Source organism: Ananas comosus, linkage group 17, assembly GCF_001540865.1.
Source record: "Ananas comosus cultivar F153 linkage group 17, ASM154086v1, whole genome shotgun sequence".
In the NCBI taxonomy this organism is placed as follows: domain Eukaryota; kingdom Viridiplantae; phylum Streptophyta; class Magnoliopsida; order Poales; family Bromeliaceae; genus Ananas; species Ananas comosus.
Genome location: NC_033637.1, coordinates 6,800,079 through 6,817,499, shown reverse-complemented (window position 1 = coordinate 6,817,499; position 17,421 = coordinate 6,800,079). Strand labels below are relative to the sequence as shown.

General features: G+C 34.0%; 1 protein-coding gene across 1 annotated transcript in view; it reads right to left on the bottom strand.

Moving 5' to 3' along the window:
* Positions 1,736-17,421, bottom strand: part of LOC109723402 (very-long-chain 3-oxoacyl-CoA reductase-like protein At1g24470) — a 42,293-nt gene continuing 26,607 nt past the window's right edge. The window contains exons 3-6 of the mRNA XM_020251748.1: positions 8,513-8,792; positions 7,584-7,732; positions 3,603-3,672; positions 1,736-2,180 (exon numbers count right to left, since the gene is read on the bottom strand). Of these exons, the coding sequence (XP_020107337.1) occupies positions 1,932-2,180; positions 3,603-3,672; positions 7,584-7,732; positions 8,513-8,792 (748 nt within the window). The 3' untranslated portion in view covers positions 1,736-1,931. The remainder of the gene's footprint in view (positions 2,181-3,602; positions 3,673-7,583; positions 7,733-8,512; positions 8,793-17,421) is intronic.

The window sequence follows — 17,421 nt, the reverse complement described above, 5'->3', positions numbered from 1 at the left end:
ATTTTTTTCCTTGCTACTCTTCTCTTCTTTGCAAACATTACCTTGGGTTTTTTGTATGATTCCCAAGATTTTTAGGCTTGGTTTGGTATTTGGTGTTCGTTGAACCTCTTGACTTTTTGATTTACTCTTATTCTTGTGTACATTTGTTTTTTTTTTAGCTGAATTCAGAATTCTTCATGGAATCCTGAATTGACTATCTAAACACGAACTGATTTATTATGAAAATTTTCATCCTCCCCTTTATTTTTTGCCTCGCTACTCTTCTCTTTTTTTCAAACGTTACCTTGGGTTTTTCGTGTGATTCCCGAGATTTCTGGCCTTGTTTAGTATTTGGTGTTTGTTGAAACTCTCGACTTTTTGACTTACTCTTATTCTTACGTAGATTTGCTTTTTTTTTTTGCTGAATTCAGGATTCTGCATGGAGTCCCGGATTGACTAGCTGAGTTCTGAATTCCCAAGCTAAATTCTGGATTGCCTAGCTGAATTGGAATGTTATTTATTTTTTCTCCCATTCTTTGCATCTATGATGACCTTCCCCTTGAATGTCGGATAGTTTCTATGATTGGGATCGACCTGACCCTTCTTAACTGGTTATGAGCATACTTTGGATGGCCTACTTTGTAGCAACTGGTTGCTCACTCCTATGCTGAAAACTAATTTGGTGGCGGTCTAATAATGTTCGGTAGTAAAGTATATTTATTTTTACTATGAGGTTTTTTTTTTTGTTACTAATATTTGTAGAGAGTTTATTTTCATCTGTATTCATTTAGTCTATTTGATATGGTTCCCATGAGTTGATTTATTATGAAAATTTTCGTCGCCCCCTTTATTTCTTTCCTAGCTACTCTTCTCTTCTTTGCAAACATTACGTTGGGTTTTTTGTATGATTCCCAAGAATTCTGGCTTTGATTTGGTGTTTAGTATTTGTTGAAAGTCTCGACTTTTTGCCTTACTCTTATTCTTACTTAGATTTGCTTTTTTTTAGTTGAATTTGGAATTCTTCATGGAATCCCAGATTGACTGGCTGAATTTTTAATTATTAACAGCTCAGCACAGGCATCTAATAAATTATATGAAATTCCGCATACAAAGAAACGCCGCCTTAGGTACTGCTTCATATATATATATTTTTAATTTAGATAACAATTCCATTTGTTATGAACCTACGTACAAATGCTAATCTTATACTGTTGCCTTTGTAGTTCAAGTGATATTGATGAAGGCTGTGGAGACAAACATTGAATTTCTCCTAAAAATATATAGTCCAATTATATTTCGGTTTTGTTGATAGATATATCTGCAGCTAAATTTTATTCAATTTTTGCGGCATGCTTTACTGTATAAATTAATATAGTTCATATCCGTACTCCATTTTATTGATGTATCACTTTTTTTTTTTTTTGGCATTTGAACCATATCATTTCATATCCTCCATTTTCTTTTCACATTACCTTGTTTAGTATTCTATTCAAAATATTTTAGCATTTATGTAAATTTTTCGCCGCGAAGCGCGGGCCTTCACTAGTACTTCAATAATGGACAGCAAAGATTGGAGGTATCTAGTGATTGAATGCGAATAACATCTTGTAATATAACGATGAGACAGTAGTAAAATTAATCTCTTTTGGATTTTTTTTTTCTCCATTAAATTTGTAAACATCTCCTATCGACCTTTTAAATCATTGAACTTGAAATCTTTCGATCACCAGATACGTAATAAAACAAAATTACAAAATTTAAGTACAGAAATTTTGAATATTCTAAATAAACCGTCTATTTTAAAAGACTCATCATCGAAAACAAAATGGAAGTACGAAGATCATTTACATAATATATTATTACAATAGATACTAATTAAATATAAATATATATATATATACAGTACTGTGTCGACTTTTCGTTTTGAGAAAGCTAAATGTATCTGTTAAATCTTAACCGTCGAGAAGCGCTATCGATTCGTTTCTCTTCCGAATCCCCACATGCAGGCGCCATGCATTGAGAACGAAATCAGGAAATAAGGAGGCGAAAAACCACTGCACGGTGTGAGGCCAGTACGGAGCGCATATCGACTCGTAGCCAATCCAGCGCACCGCAGCTGCGGCAAACTGATCAGGTGATGGGATCAGGAGCGAAGAAGATCCCTTCGCTGAGATCATCTTCGTAGCAACGTAAAACGGAATCTGCCACAAAAATTTTAGAGAAAAAAAAAAAATACACGTATAACAAATATATCTCAACAACAATGCAAGAGAGCTGTAAGTAAGTTTTATTGCTGATGTGTAAGTAATGTAAAAGCATTATAATTGATGATGACATGATAATTAAAATAATATATCACTTCTTCATTAGTAACTTGTTAATATTCAGCCAATTAATTAAATTGAATTATGAGGCTTTATTGTAACAATTCAGAAATTTTGAGTCAGAAATTATAACAAAATAAAGTTTGAGAACTGACATATCACGCGTCCCATAGTTTGAGGACCAAAAATACAATTTATCTAAATATGAAACAATCATAAAAGTTAGCTAGGGATGTCAATGGGTACAGATACTTCAGATTGATTTTACCTGAATCCAAAATCAAATAGGATGGGTTGAACAGATGCTTTACGGGCATAAAAAATAAAAATTCGACAGATTTGGATTCGGATATGACTTTTATCTTTACCCGATCAGAATCCAAATTCGAATTCGATCTAAACCCAAACCGATTTTATATTATATAATATTAAACATTTAAATTTATACTTTGAAATTTTAGATTTGAGTATCATGTATTTAAGAATTTGATGAAGAAAATGAATTATTTTCTGTTGGGGTTTTTACCTCGGGTTCGATTTTGGATATGAATTTTCAAAACTCAATGCTTATTTCTTATTTCACTCTAGATTTCGATTCCGATAGCTGGATTAGGGTTTTTGAAGACTCGCTCGGAATTCAATCCATTTACATACCACTCCTTGAATTTTAGGGCTTGTTTGGTTTAAGGGTGGAATTAGAATGGATAATGAAATGGGAATGAATTGGAATGGTAATTGGAATGACCCACTCCCCCAAAACGTTTGGTTTATTTGTGGATTGAGAATTGAAATGAGTTATTCACATTTCATTGTTTGGTTCGTATAAACTAAAAAAATTATAGGATACTATAATACTAATTTTACTCTCAAATATAAATTTATATTATTTAAAATTTATGAAAAATATAATACTATTCTCTAATAAGTTTTCCAAAAAAATATCAAATTTATTTTTAAAAACTTTTATTGATGTGGGCTAGGGATAGGGTTTTGAGAGATGATAGTTTTTTTTTTTTTTTATGAGAAAGAGGTGAAGAGAAGAAGGGTGAGATGATCACATGGGCTTCAAGAACTTAGTGGGCTTCCGGACTGAAATCTCAATCCGGGCTAGAAGACCGGAATCAAGTTGAAGGCTAATGGGTCATTCTCATTCTAGTTCGGAATAGAAATCCCAAACCGATTCATGCGAACCAAACAAAATTAACCGGATTTGATCAAACCGATTTCCATTCCATATTCAAAATAAATGAACCAAACAAGCCCTTAATGCAAGCTAGCTACCAGAGGAGGTAGGCAAACCTGGCATTGCACATCAATCCCTTTATCTTTGTACTCCACGTTTAGGCTTTTGGAAAGCTGGTCTACGTACCTGAGGAAGTATATTTCACTTGATTAGATTTTAGTGTATTGGTAGGAACAACTTTCACAGCAGAATTTGGCCTAAATACAGTTTAATCCTCTAATCCCATATTGCAACAAGATATCGCAATTTGTACATACCCTCAAATGGAAAAAAAAAGAAAAAAAAGAGAGAGGCATATTCCATCTCCTGAATGATTTGGTAACACCTATTACAGAATACCGACCGTCCCTAGAGTAAGTGGCGAAGGGCTTGGTGGTTGGTATCCGAGGTCTCAAGTTCAAATCCTAATTGATTCACATTTCTAGCTAAGTTTATTTTTAAATAAAATAAACAAAACGGGTAGTGTGCTATCTATCTCTCAAAAAAAAATACCTAGCTATTCCAGAATCTAGCATTGATAGAATTTTGTCTTTGTCAAATAACAAGCTAGGCCCAGCATGCAAGTTCTGCGATCGATCGACATTACCAACTACAGTCGTTTGTATCATTCAAAAATATGCTAATGAAGGTACGGCGACAGAGTATAATTAATATACATTTTAGCCTTATGCATCAAAATTTTCGAGGCTAAGAAAAGAATGAAATATTGTGAGCACTGCGAAAGGCCTTAATGTTTAGAAACTTACAAATATATACGTAGAGCAAGTTTAACATGGAAAAAAAATGTTGCAACTTCTTTCTCTGTGCGTACAGCACAAACTAGTAGCATATTAGTTGGAGGGGAAAAAAAAAAATTATATAAACGAGTCTGTACAGCTGTAGAGAAACAGTGCACAGTTACTACAATTAATATAATATCGTGCAAATGCCAGGTAATAAATCTGAGCCGTCTCATAAGTAGCGGGATCGTATTGTACGTACAGAATTTTAGAAAAAAAAAAAAAAATATTATTATTTTATTTATTTAGAAGATGGATTAAATTACAGAATGAGACAACGAAGCCTTCTCCCTCCCTAAAAAAAAACCTACTTAATACAGTAAAAATACTAAAAATTTCTAGACGAGCTAATATTTACTAACAGGTATCTCGTGGCGAGATTTTATTTGTCTCAAAATTTTTTCTATTTTGCTCCAACCAAATAACTTAGGACTTTTTTTACAAATAGCCCCCTGAGCAATTTTTATTTTAAAAATAGCCCTATCAAAATTAAAATTGCAAAAATAGTCCTGTCCCTGCCACGCAGGCACCACGTCAGCGCCACGCGGACATGGCTGAGGTCAGGGTATTAAGTTGAACACGGTGAATCATTCACCGTGTCTAAACACGGTGAATTGTTCACCGTGTTTCTTACGTATTTTTTGTATATTGAAAAGTGGAATAAGGAGTAGGGATGTCAATAGGTATGGATACTCGAAATATTATCCGAATCCAAACCNCGGGTTTGAATTCGGATAATATTTCGGATATCCATACTTGACATCCCTACTCCTTATTCCACTTTTCAATATACAAAAAATACGTAACAAAAAATACGTACTAAACACGGTGAACCATTCACCGTGTTTGAACACGGTGAATGGTTCACCGTGTTCAACTTAACACACTGGCCCAGTCCTTCCCGCATGGCGCTGACGTGGCGCCTGCGTGGCAGGTCTAGGATCATTTTTGCAAATTAAATTTTAACAATGCTATTTTTAAAATAAAAATTTGTCAGGAGTCTAAATGCAAAAAAAGCCCACAAGAAGTGGCAATTGTGGCTAACTCTCGTCCGTACGGCGTCACCTATTTTGTTTTTTGTATTTGTATGTACTGAGTTGTTACACATTTCCAGAGCTTTCCTTCTGGGACCATCATCGTCGATTTTAATTTGCAGTTTCCACTTTCAAAGTCGTACGGTAACTTATGTGGCCAAAAATTATCCCCGCGTGCATGGGACCACAAACAGAAGGGAAATGACCATTCATGCATCTAGTGTGATCAATTTCCGATATCTTTTTGTATGATGACTTGGTTGTGCAGAACGGGGCAGAAGTTATTACTATCATGGCATTGATGGCCATCTTTGCTCAGCACCACCTACAGTAACCACTTTATTTATTAAGAATGCGGGGTCTCTCTAGATGAGTAACGTTATACTAAAATTGATAAATTCAGAATAAGTTTAATTTGCTGTTGTCAAAAAAAAAAAAAAAAAATCATCACTAGATATAATTTATGTGGTATGGCAATATTAAAAATTTTCTGAATATGTCAATTCGTATTAGCTATATTATATATAAAAGTACGTATTTTAAATTTAAATATATCGATACACCTCTTTTTTTTTTTTCTAGAGAGTATTTAGTTTCTTAAAAGATAATAAGAAATTATTTTCTGAAAAAATAATTTTTTATCTATGTATGCGTGTTTAGTTGGTAAGATTAAAAATAAAAAATAGTTTTTTATTTCTATTTCAATTATTTGATTAATTAAAAATTTTGGTATATAAATATAAGAAAGGCGGGGCATGCATAAGCCTTAATATATAGTAATTAGGAACTAAATTCCTTTATCAGTGATAAATTTCCCTTATAATGTCTTGGTAATTCTATCTTAATTATGCCTAAGCTAGCTCTAGCTGTCTAATACCAATTTCTTGCATATTAGAACTAAGGCTCTATTTAGAATTGCAAATAAATAATTTTATATATCGAGACGAGTCACTTATTAATGTATAATTTTTATGACTTTACTGAAAAATTAAAAAGGTATATAGTTTTATATAATTTTACCTTAACTTTTTATTTTCATCCAGTACAGAAATTAAAGTTAGATGCAGTAGTAGCCCCCTGGAATTTTCCAGCTATATATATATATATATGATGGTCCAAAATCATGATTTTCCTTATTCTCTCTCATTAAATACACCTCACTGTTTTTATTTATTATTTATTATTATTATTATTAAGAACATTAATTCTCTCCAATGGACCAACAGTACCTCAAGATTTGACCAGATGTAGTTCACTGAGCATCTTTAAATGCATTAATTAATTCCTAAAATTAAAGCACCAGACACATTATCAATGCCTGATAAAACCAACAACAACAAAATCATCCATTTGTGTTAACCAAATCTCATTCTTGCTCCTCCTCCTTTTGTGTGGGACAGTGGGAGACATCAAAAGAGAGGAAATTTATAGTTTAGTTCACTTTTGTGATGACTATTTAAACAGTAACTTACCATTGCTTTTATGGTCGGTGTCTTTTTTGTCTTTGTTTGCACCGAAAAGAGACATACAAGTGCAGGATAGGTCCACTAAAGTAATTTGTGGACACTCTTATTTTATCAATGCCATATTTATATGTCGGATGATAACTTATTTGTTATAAAAATTGTTTGGTATAGTTGCAAGATGGGAGACTTATTTGAAGACCTTGACATCTCTAATTTGATGAGATATTATATTTTACATACGAAATGATTTATTCTATTTCCAAAATAAAATCTGAAAATCTAATTTGCTACTCTCTTTTAGACATTTGCCTATACATTTACCTTCCAATTATAATAAAAAATTCTTAGGTGGAGAGGATATATATTATTGGACATTCAAACATGCCTTTGCGCGCCTATATATTATTGGATAATTTGTTCCATTTTAAACATTTTGGGTCACATAGGTAGTTTGAATCCAACAAGTAGATAGTATCAGCACGCTGATCATTTTGTTAATTAATTTTTCTCAAAATAAAAACTCAGATATAACACCAGGCAACAGAAGCGTGCATTAATTAAGCAACTGCGCCTCCCCATCAGAACAGTGAAAAAAGTACTTTTGTCTAAAACTGAGTTTTAACCTTTTCTTTTAATAATTATGAGACGTTGACTATTCAGTAAATAAATTATTTCTACTAAAATTAGAAAAAAAAAAGAAAAAAGAAAGTAAAGAGAATTAGAAGAATTAAGAAACGAATCGCTTAAACTTTACTTACGCTTTTGTGGCGGAATAAATTGCATGAAAAGGAAACGATGGTAGTGCCGTGCCCGATGCTGACCCGATGTTTACAACAGCACCTCTTCCCTTCTCCACCATCCTTCGTATCACTGTATGGGCCACCCAAGTGGTAGCCTCGACGTTCACCTGCATCATAAATAAAAGAGTCATAAATTCACAACTTAGGATAAAGTTTAATTATAATAAGAAAGAAAATTTAAAAAATTAAATAAAGTTTGAATTCAATTTTAGAAACTTTTTTAAAAAAATGAGAATTTTGAGTTAATAAAAGCCTTATATATTACTAAAATTACAAAAAAGTATAAAGTTGTGGGGCAAAGTAATAATGATTTAGTTCATTTGGCTAATTAGTAGTATACAAAACCTTAAATTTGGTTATCCAGAGTATTTTCGACTTTTTACTTTAAATAATTCATTTTTGAAATCATTAAAATGGTCAAAATGTGTGAGATTCTCTTAACTGTCATTTTGAACTCCCTGCAAACCTATATATAGGTATAAATTAATTTTATATCCTGGTCATCTAAAAATTATTATATATTTACTCATTGGTGTTATCATTTTTAGATTTAACTTAACCAACTAAATAACTCAAATTAATAAGAAAAAGTAGAACAAAAAAGGAAAAAAAAAGTAGTAAAATTGAGGGTCTGCTTCTTATTTAAAAAAATCCTGTGGCTGTTCTCTGCATGCCAATATTTTATCTCTAAAATATATTCGGACTCCTGAACTATTTTTTAATAAGAAAAAACTCTTGAATTATTTTTTAGTAGGAAAGAATTATACTGAGACATTTTTAACTCCAGCTTTTTTCCTTTTTAATATTGTTGTTGCTATCTGAGGGTGTATATATATATATATATATATATATATATATATATATATATATATATATATGTACGTCACCTTGACGATCCTCTGCCACGCCTCCTCCGGCATTTCATGCGCGTACGCCGCGCTGGGGTGCGTCGTGCCGGCGTTGTTGACCAGCACGCCGACGTCCAGCCCCTCGATCGCCCTCTCCAGCCGCCACCTGCCCTCGGCGGCGTCGCCCGCGAGGTCTATCACCACAGTCCGCATCTTCACGAGGCCGCCGCCGCCGCCGCCGCCACCGCACGCCGCCGCTATGTCGGCGGCGACCTGCCGCAGCTTCGCNTCTAGATCCCAAAGCACGTATCTTTGGGATCTACGTGTAACATATGTTTCACGTTAAAACGTGTTTTCAGATGGATTCGAACCATAAAGAATGGGTCAGGGAGTGTCGTGTTCATTTTGCGCGCTTATGGGGAGATGCACGCTAAAGTGCGCTTTGCCATGTATTTTACAGAGCTGAAAACGCTTTAATGGCAAAACGGTTGTGGCTGGAGAGGAGCTAGTTGCGCGCTAGAGGCATCTAGGCAGGCAGTCTAAACGCTTACCTAACGTGGTCATGCTAGTCGTGGAGCCTCTGTTGTCTCGATGCTAAAGCTAAGCAGAGCTAGCTGGTGCCTAAGTGCTGTTTTAGGTTGGAAAGCAAGGTTAGCTTTCTTTGTGTGTTTTATGTATATTTTGTACATAAAAACCTAAAAGAGCTTTAGGCACGCAGTTTGAGTTTTAGGCAGTCGCGGTCTCAAGGTCTTATCGACTTAGGAAGCTTTACTCGATAACCTGACTACACTTGCCTCAGGCTATGCGTGGTCTTCGGTTGAGATGAGGCACCGAAATGGCTTTTTGGCCTCAATGATAAGTGAATTCACTTTTGATTATTAGCGCATTGAAGAGGCAAAATCGAGTAAAAGAGGACTTTGAACTGCTCACGAATACATTAATTTAATGTGTGTATTGTAGCAGTTGTCTCTCAAATCAACGTGACATTTTTTTTAGAGTCAGGAATGTGTTTAAAAACTAGTGTACTAACGTATACTTCTTTAATTTATATATCTTCCATATCTTCACGTATTTTAATTCCGAGTCCATGTTTAAAATTGAAGTATCGTAATCCTTAGTGAACTACAGTGTGAGTAGTAATCTAGTTTTCCTTTTTATATATGTCTGTACGTAAAAGCGACCCCGATTTATTCTTTATGAAGTTCTGTAACTTAGTTCTCTTTCTTTATTTTTACAATCATATTTGTGGCCGTTGTTTTAGACATCGTTTTTTTATCTCTTAAGGTTTGTTTTGTCAATTGTTGTTGATACTCTTTACGTACTCGTTCTTGTATAATTATAACTTTTGATATTCTTTATACATTCCGAGTCTAACAAGTTGTTAATTATAGTATTAGCCAGATGATGTTTGTAAATTGGCAGTTTGACAAACTTTATAAACGTTGCCGGGTTTGTAGACAAACTTTATAAACGTTGCCGGGTTTGTATTGCTTACTTTGTCTTTGACATTTTAGTATTTTCGTATGTTATTGCTTATTTTGGGTTTGGTAGTTGGGTATATTTGCGGGTTTCCGGTAAAGGACATGTTGTCTTGGTATTTTTAGACGTCTTGTTTCGTCCTCTTTTTCAAACTCCTTTAAAGCCAAGGTACGATGTTATTGTTATTTGTTTAAGTAACATTCCGGTTCCCACGTATTCTTTTCTTCTTATATTTTTGATGTTTAAGGTATGATTTTGTGATGTTATTCTGAATCTCAAGTTATGCATCTAGTATATTAACTAAAGAGTATCTCTCGTCATATCTAATTAATGAATGTTGCTGATCGTCTACAACCGACGCTTCTATTTCCGTAGGTTTAAAGGCTATTTACGACGTATTGTCGTGCGTAGACCCGAAGGTAAACGAGGTTAGCACGGAGGAAAACTCGATTTGCTCGGAGACGAAGTCGGAGAGCAACGAGATAAGCTCGAACATGGAGTGAGAGAAAAACACGGTACGCACGGAGATGGAGGAGAACTTAAGCTCGACAGTAGAGTTGGAGCTAGAGACGAACATAAACACGTGCTTCGGCAACAGGGGAGTTTGGCGGTAAGAGATTTCCGAGTCCCGGACCTGGGTATGGGGCTTGTATAGGTCTAGACACAGGTTCATGTTAACATATCCGAAGTGCTCAACAGTCTTATAGGAGCGGAAAGAGAACGTAAACTCAACATACTTCTAAAAGGTAAAGGAATATAAAGAGGAATCGTAAACATAGTTGGGTACAAGGCAGGAAAAAGAAAGATTGAAAGAGGGTATTGGAGTATATAAGTCCAACAAGGCTATAAAGTAACAAAAGAACAAGTAAAAAAAGATTCAGGAAAGAGATATGTAAGTATATCTACACATGATCTACAGTTTACTACAATACTCTTTTTAAATTTTTGTTTTAACTCTGGACGTTGATACTATTTGTAAATTCATAAAAGTATTTATGTTCTTGAATGGTAAAGTCAATCTAAAGAACGTTAGCTAAAACATGGTTGTGCTCGCTCGTAGCAAACGAAGCTGGATAAAAGAAATAAATGGAGTGACTAAAAGATGTAAGTTCTTTGTTGTTGATTATTTAAATAAATAGTCTACTGTTAATCATTAGTGATAAGTTGGAAAGAAGATGGAATTTAAAGCCTAGCGAGGTTATCAAATACTCGGTTAAGATGACTAGACCTAGCTACAGTGACCCCGTCACTCGTGCGGAAACAAGTAGACAAAACATAAAAAACATTACTTTAGCCACGTTCAGTATTTCGGTTGATAACTTTACTGAAGCCTCAACCACATATTACTGAGGTTCCTGTATTCAAACTAAACCTTCTCACTTAAAGAGGACTTTCCTGTTATTTTTATCTCTTGTTTTATATATTTCAATCTATACATTTCTTGAGCGATCTCCTTGTTTCCTTTTTCAACTATGTAATGTACTTGTTAAAAGTGGTAGGATAGCTACCTTACATTCCCATAAAATGAGGTGAAGAGATGTAAATTTCCTCGTACGACAGATTGTTAAACTCGACAAAGCCATTATTTGACAACACGTAAACATGGGTGACGTGCAACATTTAGAAATCCGTAGAGTTGAGGTCCAAACCAGAAAAGAAGAAAGGAAAAAAAGTGGGTGAAGTTTGGATATCAAAAAGGAGCACAGGCGAAAGAAAGTCTTGTACTTCGATCATAATTTTGTTAGTTTTATAATACTCGAACAGTATAATAGTATTTGATAACATTATTTCGTAAGTTTTGAACATGTGAATAAGATGTTTTTTCAAGATATGGACGTGATAACGATAAACCATGTAATTCAGGTAATCAAACGAGGTAGACCACTAAACTAAACAAATAGAGATAAGCCCCAGCTACGAGGGGATAGAGGAGCCAACTACCTTAAAGTCCAGCTCGGAGAACGTGGGATGCGTAGTAACACGACGGTTCAGATCAGGCTAATGAGGGAAGAAATATGAACGGCCGGTACTGTGGATATTACTAATCATTTTTGTACGGTTTTACGGTTTAATGATTCTGTTATATATTATTTATCTATTTAAAATTCATTTATTTCGTATTTAGTAAAAGATAGATTTGTTGTCTTGTGTATATTCTATGCACATTTTTACAATTAGTTTCTTTCTAAGTACTTCATATAAAAGTTTAATTTAACCGGTATGAATGATAATAAGGTTTAGTAGAAGAAGTGAAAGAAGGGTAAGGAGAAGAAGGACTAATAGTAGTTATTTTGGTAGTTATACAGATAGTAGTAAATGCGGCACATTATCTATTAGAAAGAGTTATTATTCTGGCCATTGTAGTATTGCTAAATTGTCACACCATCGCAGTAGTAACGATTATTGTATCAGTCCATCCCTTAGGTTACAACGTAAGAATAGGGTTCGTCCAAGTAGTAGTGATCTGAGAAGGAGTAATTGTTATCCTTGTAGTATTTTCAATGCTCCATTACAAAAATGGTGGTAAGCGGTTAGTTCTAAAGATAACAGACAATGTATTATGTGAACAAGATGAACTCTACGATTGTGTATACCGAGTAAACAGCGGTTCACAGCTGACTTCAAATCTTTTCACTAGTAAGGTAACCGAAGAAAGAACATTGGGGAAGGGAGTAATATACATAGGGTGGTTAGTGTGAACTTTTCATGATAAAACAAAGGGGGAAGTATAAGGTTAAGATATTATAGGAAGTTTTGAGGTTTCATAAGAGATAAAGGTCTAACGAGTAGTGGAAAATGTTTTTGAGGCGATAAAACACAAGCAGCAGCGTAAAGTGCGAATATACATATTTTGGATTTCGGTAATTGTTATATTGGTGATATTACACAGTGGTAAGATAAACCTGGTGTTCGATTTACATCTTCAAGGCACGATTGTGAAGGTAAAGGAAGTGTTACGTTCGCTAAATAGATTTTACTGTTCGTTTATTTGTATTTTTTCTATCGTTCCGTTCAACTAATATTTTAGATTCTATTATAACTCACGTGAATGAGCACTAAGTTTGGTAGATTGTTTACAACGTAGAACGGATGAACGGTTTAAGGAATTCAGGAGAGAGAGTTCAAGACAAACTACAAGAAAATTAGCTACTGTATTCTATTATAGTAATAATTCTGGCCTCATTAGTTACTAATGTTTTTTCCTTTTTTCTCTTTGATAATTTATTTTTCTTTTTTTTCAGAGTGTATTCCTTAACAACTCGAAGTGGTGTTAAAGAATCTTGTATGTTAACTCGCGCCAAAGTTAGAAGTATTCTTTCGAAAAATTTCCAAGGAAAGGGAGACAAATCACCAGCAGGTAAAAAAACTTTTTATCTGTTGAAACTACAAACATGAAATCCTGGGAGTATTAAAGAAAGAAAAGATAACTTAAAACAAAGACAAGATGGATTTATAGATCTTGTTTTACAATTCGTGAGTAGACGTTCTATCCGATTTCGATAACTGGGAAGACCTGCGCGAAATAATGCATGTAAACTGAAGTTAAATGCGTTCATGGATAATATTCTTTTCTTTTTTAATAAATTATTTGATAATATATTTTCTTATATATATATATCTTTTTTAGTAAGTCGATATCCCATCTTATTCAGTTACTGGAGAGTTTACCTATGTAGGTCGCTATTACATGACCTGGTCGGTTGAAACGGAGGTAACCTTCTACTTATCTGTTCACATAGTACTATAGTTTTTTACGGCCTCCCTTGTGGGAAAGCTCGAATGTTTATCAGTGACGTTATAATACAAGATTGGAAAGGTTGTGAAGTTTAGAGTTACAAAAAATCGTGTTGACGAATTTTTTGTTTGATTAAAGATGTTCACCGAGTATCTGGAGAGATCCATTTTACGGTGCTTTTCGGCTACCCTCCACTAGAACTTGTTTGTGTACTGTTAGTACTCTGAAGTAGGGTGAGTTGAATGGGAGAAAATGTAACTATGTAGCTCTATACAAACTCCTTATAGGTAGGTCGTGAAAATTTAGTGAATTTTTAACTGTTTGTCGAGAGAAAAGTAGATTGAAATTCCACATCGTACGAACACCTTATTATATCCATAGTGGTAATAGATAACCTACGTTAAGACCCGCGTGCGGATAAAGGAACTCTAGTTCATCTCGTAAATTTAATAGAAATGAAAACGGTAGTTATAACTTTTTTCAAGGTGTTTTAATAGCGTGTGTAAGAAAAGTTATACGTATTGTAGTTCTAATACCGCGTTATCTTCACATGAGGTTATTCCATTGACTTTCTTCTACGAAAAAAAGAAGGTTAACATCTGATTCCAACCAGGTGAAGCGAAAGAAAACAAGAGGTAAACCGGTTTACAGTGTAAAAGTTGAGATAAATCAAGTAGTTCTTAAAGTAGAGGCCTATTTACAAATCCGCCTTCAGCTCAAAGATAAAAAGGTAGTTTACTGAAAGATAGAGATGCGGTAAATACTAGCCCAAAGTTCTTCGCTGCTATGGGGTATATTGTGTAAAACGTTGGTATGAAGTTAGCTGATCTTGTTCATAGAAATGACGTACTTCCTGTTCGGTTACGAGGAAATCACGAGGTTGGTCTATTCAATCGTATACGACCTTTCAGTAAATATCAGGTTTCATGACGTCGTGCATCAACTTTTAATGTAAATGGTTTACGTAGCATCCAAAGTTGTGGATGTAAGGTATTGTATTAGTTGAGAAGATAGTTTCCAACGTTTATCTGTAGTTATAGTAAAGGACCTCGAGCTCCTGGTCCTTATTCGTTTCTGTAGTTTTTCATTCTTAAAAAGTATGTGTAGGTACCACCGTTTAACATACCTTGGTTTTATTGACCGGTGTGCAATATTCTACACGAGTATAAAGGTTTTCCTAACTTTGGCAGTGAACGATTGGGGTAAGAATGTGATGCACTTAGGTATCGTTTGTCACCCACGTTTAGTAGTTTTCTAAAGGTTCGATTGCTTAGTCGGCCTACGGAGTTATAGGGTAGTGACGTTGCAACAAGGAATACGGTAGCGTAAACTCGTCGTCAAAATCTACCGTACATGTTAGAAACATTGGAACCGCAATTACCTTTCATTGCGTTTTAGAAAATCCCTTAAAAAAAAAGTTAGGGACTAAGATCCTGTAGTAACAGAAAAAGGAAACACAGTGATATAAAGGTAGATCTTCATAATGTTAAACCTGTTGAAAGTATTAAAAGTATAAGAAAAGTTTTGTCTTATGTTAGTAAGAATGTACGTAGTTAGAATTATATCAGGTTTGGTTCTAGTGCTCATATAAAAAAACGAAGTACTATTAAGAATCCTTCACTAAGTGGCTAACCTTTTCGAGAAAAATCATTTACTTCGTTATGGCATTTACTAAACAGTGAGGTAGGTAATTACGTAAATTCAACATCATTTAAATGTTATTTGAGATTAAATCTCTTGAGAAACGTAGGACCTATATCAAGAACGAGTCGTAGGTTGTTATTTACCATTTTAAAGAAACGACGGAGTAAACCAAGGAGGACTAACACTAGTTATTTTAGGTGTAAACGTAGAAGGCAAGATGGATTTAGTACGTTTTCAAGTACGTACAATAGTACCAATAAAAGAAGAAGAAGAAGGCCAAGTAATAGTAGCAGATATGAAAGTAACAAAACTAGATATATAAGGAGGGGTACTGTCTTGGTGGTAAATATTAGGGAATCGTAGGGCATATCGTTTTCCACTCTCATGTGTTATAACGCTCAAACCTTTCACCGTAACGTTGTAAACATTGTTCCCGTAGCTTAAAACAGATGAGAACTTCGTACACGTTTACGTTTAACCTCTTTTAATAATTGAGGTAAGTGTATGAGACCTGTAGCAGATAAGAGATATAGTTAGGTCCAGAATAGGTAATAAGTTTCATGAAGTAAGGTATATTATTATTCTATTGTTGTAGTTTATTACGATTGAATTATTAACTTGTTCGATAGATTCTTCACTCATTGAAAACATATTGTACTTTTTTAGCTATCATGCTAACGACCTTTGAATTCAATGTTGATTTTTGATTAGTATCACTTGGGTTTGTTAGTTATTTTCACTGGAATTTAAACAGAATTATTTTATTACAAGATGTTTTTAAATCGCTGTTCTTTCATACTTATACGCCATATATGGATATTTTTTTTTTTGGAGCAAGGTGATATCCTTTTGTTCAAACGGTTTATGTGGGTTATCATAGATCGTAAATCTATGTTATTAACACGGTATTAGATATTAGTTCAATCATATTCGATTTATTTTGTTTATCGCTAAATTGTTGTATATTTTCTCCCGGTAGTGAAAATTAAGTTCTAATTTGGTATGCTCAGCATAACGAATGATTAGTTCTTTTACTTCTTACCATTATATTCTGTTGTTAAATCTTTGTTCGTTTGTGATTTTATAGTCTCTATATTTTTATTTAATTCTTTCTTTTTGTTATGAACCTCTTTACACTTAGTTGATGCTAAGCTTGAAGTTTTTAGGGTGTTCCAAAGTGGCCATTGTAGTAAAATTATGGGACACCAAATTTCACATAGTTTAATCATGTGTCACCAAAACGGGAATAAATACGATTCTTAAAAAATAATAAATAGATTTAAAAACCTAATAGAAATATAAAGAAATAATTCCGGAATTAAAAAATATCAATATACACCATAACTTCCGACACGAGAATCCGGAATTAACGACACGAGAATCCGGAATTAAAAAATACGATTCTTCTGTCACTAGGGTCAAAAAAGTTGATACCATAACTTCCGAGTCTACTACTATTGTGTAAATTTAAACTAAACGTAGTTTCTCCTGGATGTTCCGGGAGATTTTCACCATAATATATATTTCCACCCTTAAGAGATCTTTGATGTTAACTTTCACGAAATAACTACTAAAACCATCAGGTCTCCTAGATCCTGATCACAAATAGAGACTATCCGTTTTCCATATCAGTAAATCTAAAGAAATTAGTAAAAAATACTAAAATCAATATCATATGAATGATATAAGTACACCACCTAAAGTCCCGAATCAAGTTCACAAACTTCTTTTTAACGGAATACACCTCGTATCTATAACGTACTCCGTAAATATATTGTTGAAGTTTCTCAACGTATTTCCATTTCTTAATTTTCTACGTTACACCGTCACATGTCGTAGTCAGTGTCCCCTCTGTAATACCGTCTCCCCCCCACTCTTGGGTTTTTCTTTTTTGTCCATCTTAAAATAAAACCTTGATTACATAAACATTATTATTTAAGATTGTCTGGATAAGAAATATTAAGTATCTCTCGTTGTTTGTTTAAGAGAGTCTAACCACTTGTTAAATCACAGAGTGTCGGATAGTGCTGTTTAACACTATTAAAACTACATCTTTGAGTAAGTTAGCCACGGAGTGTCCATATTAGTA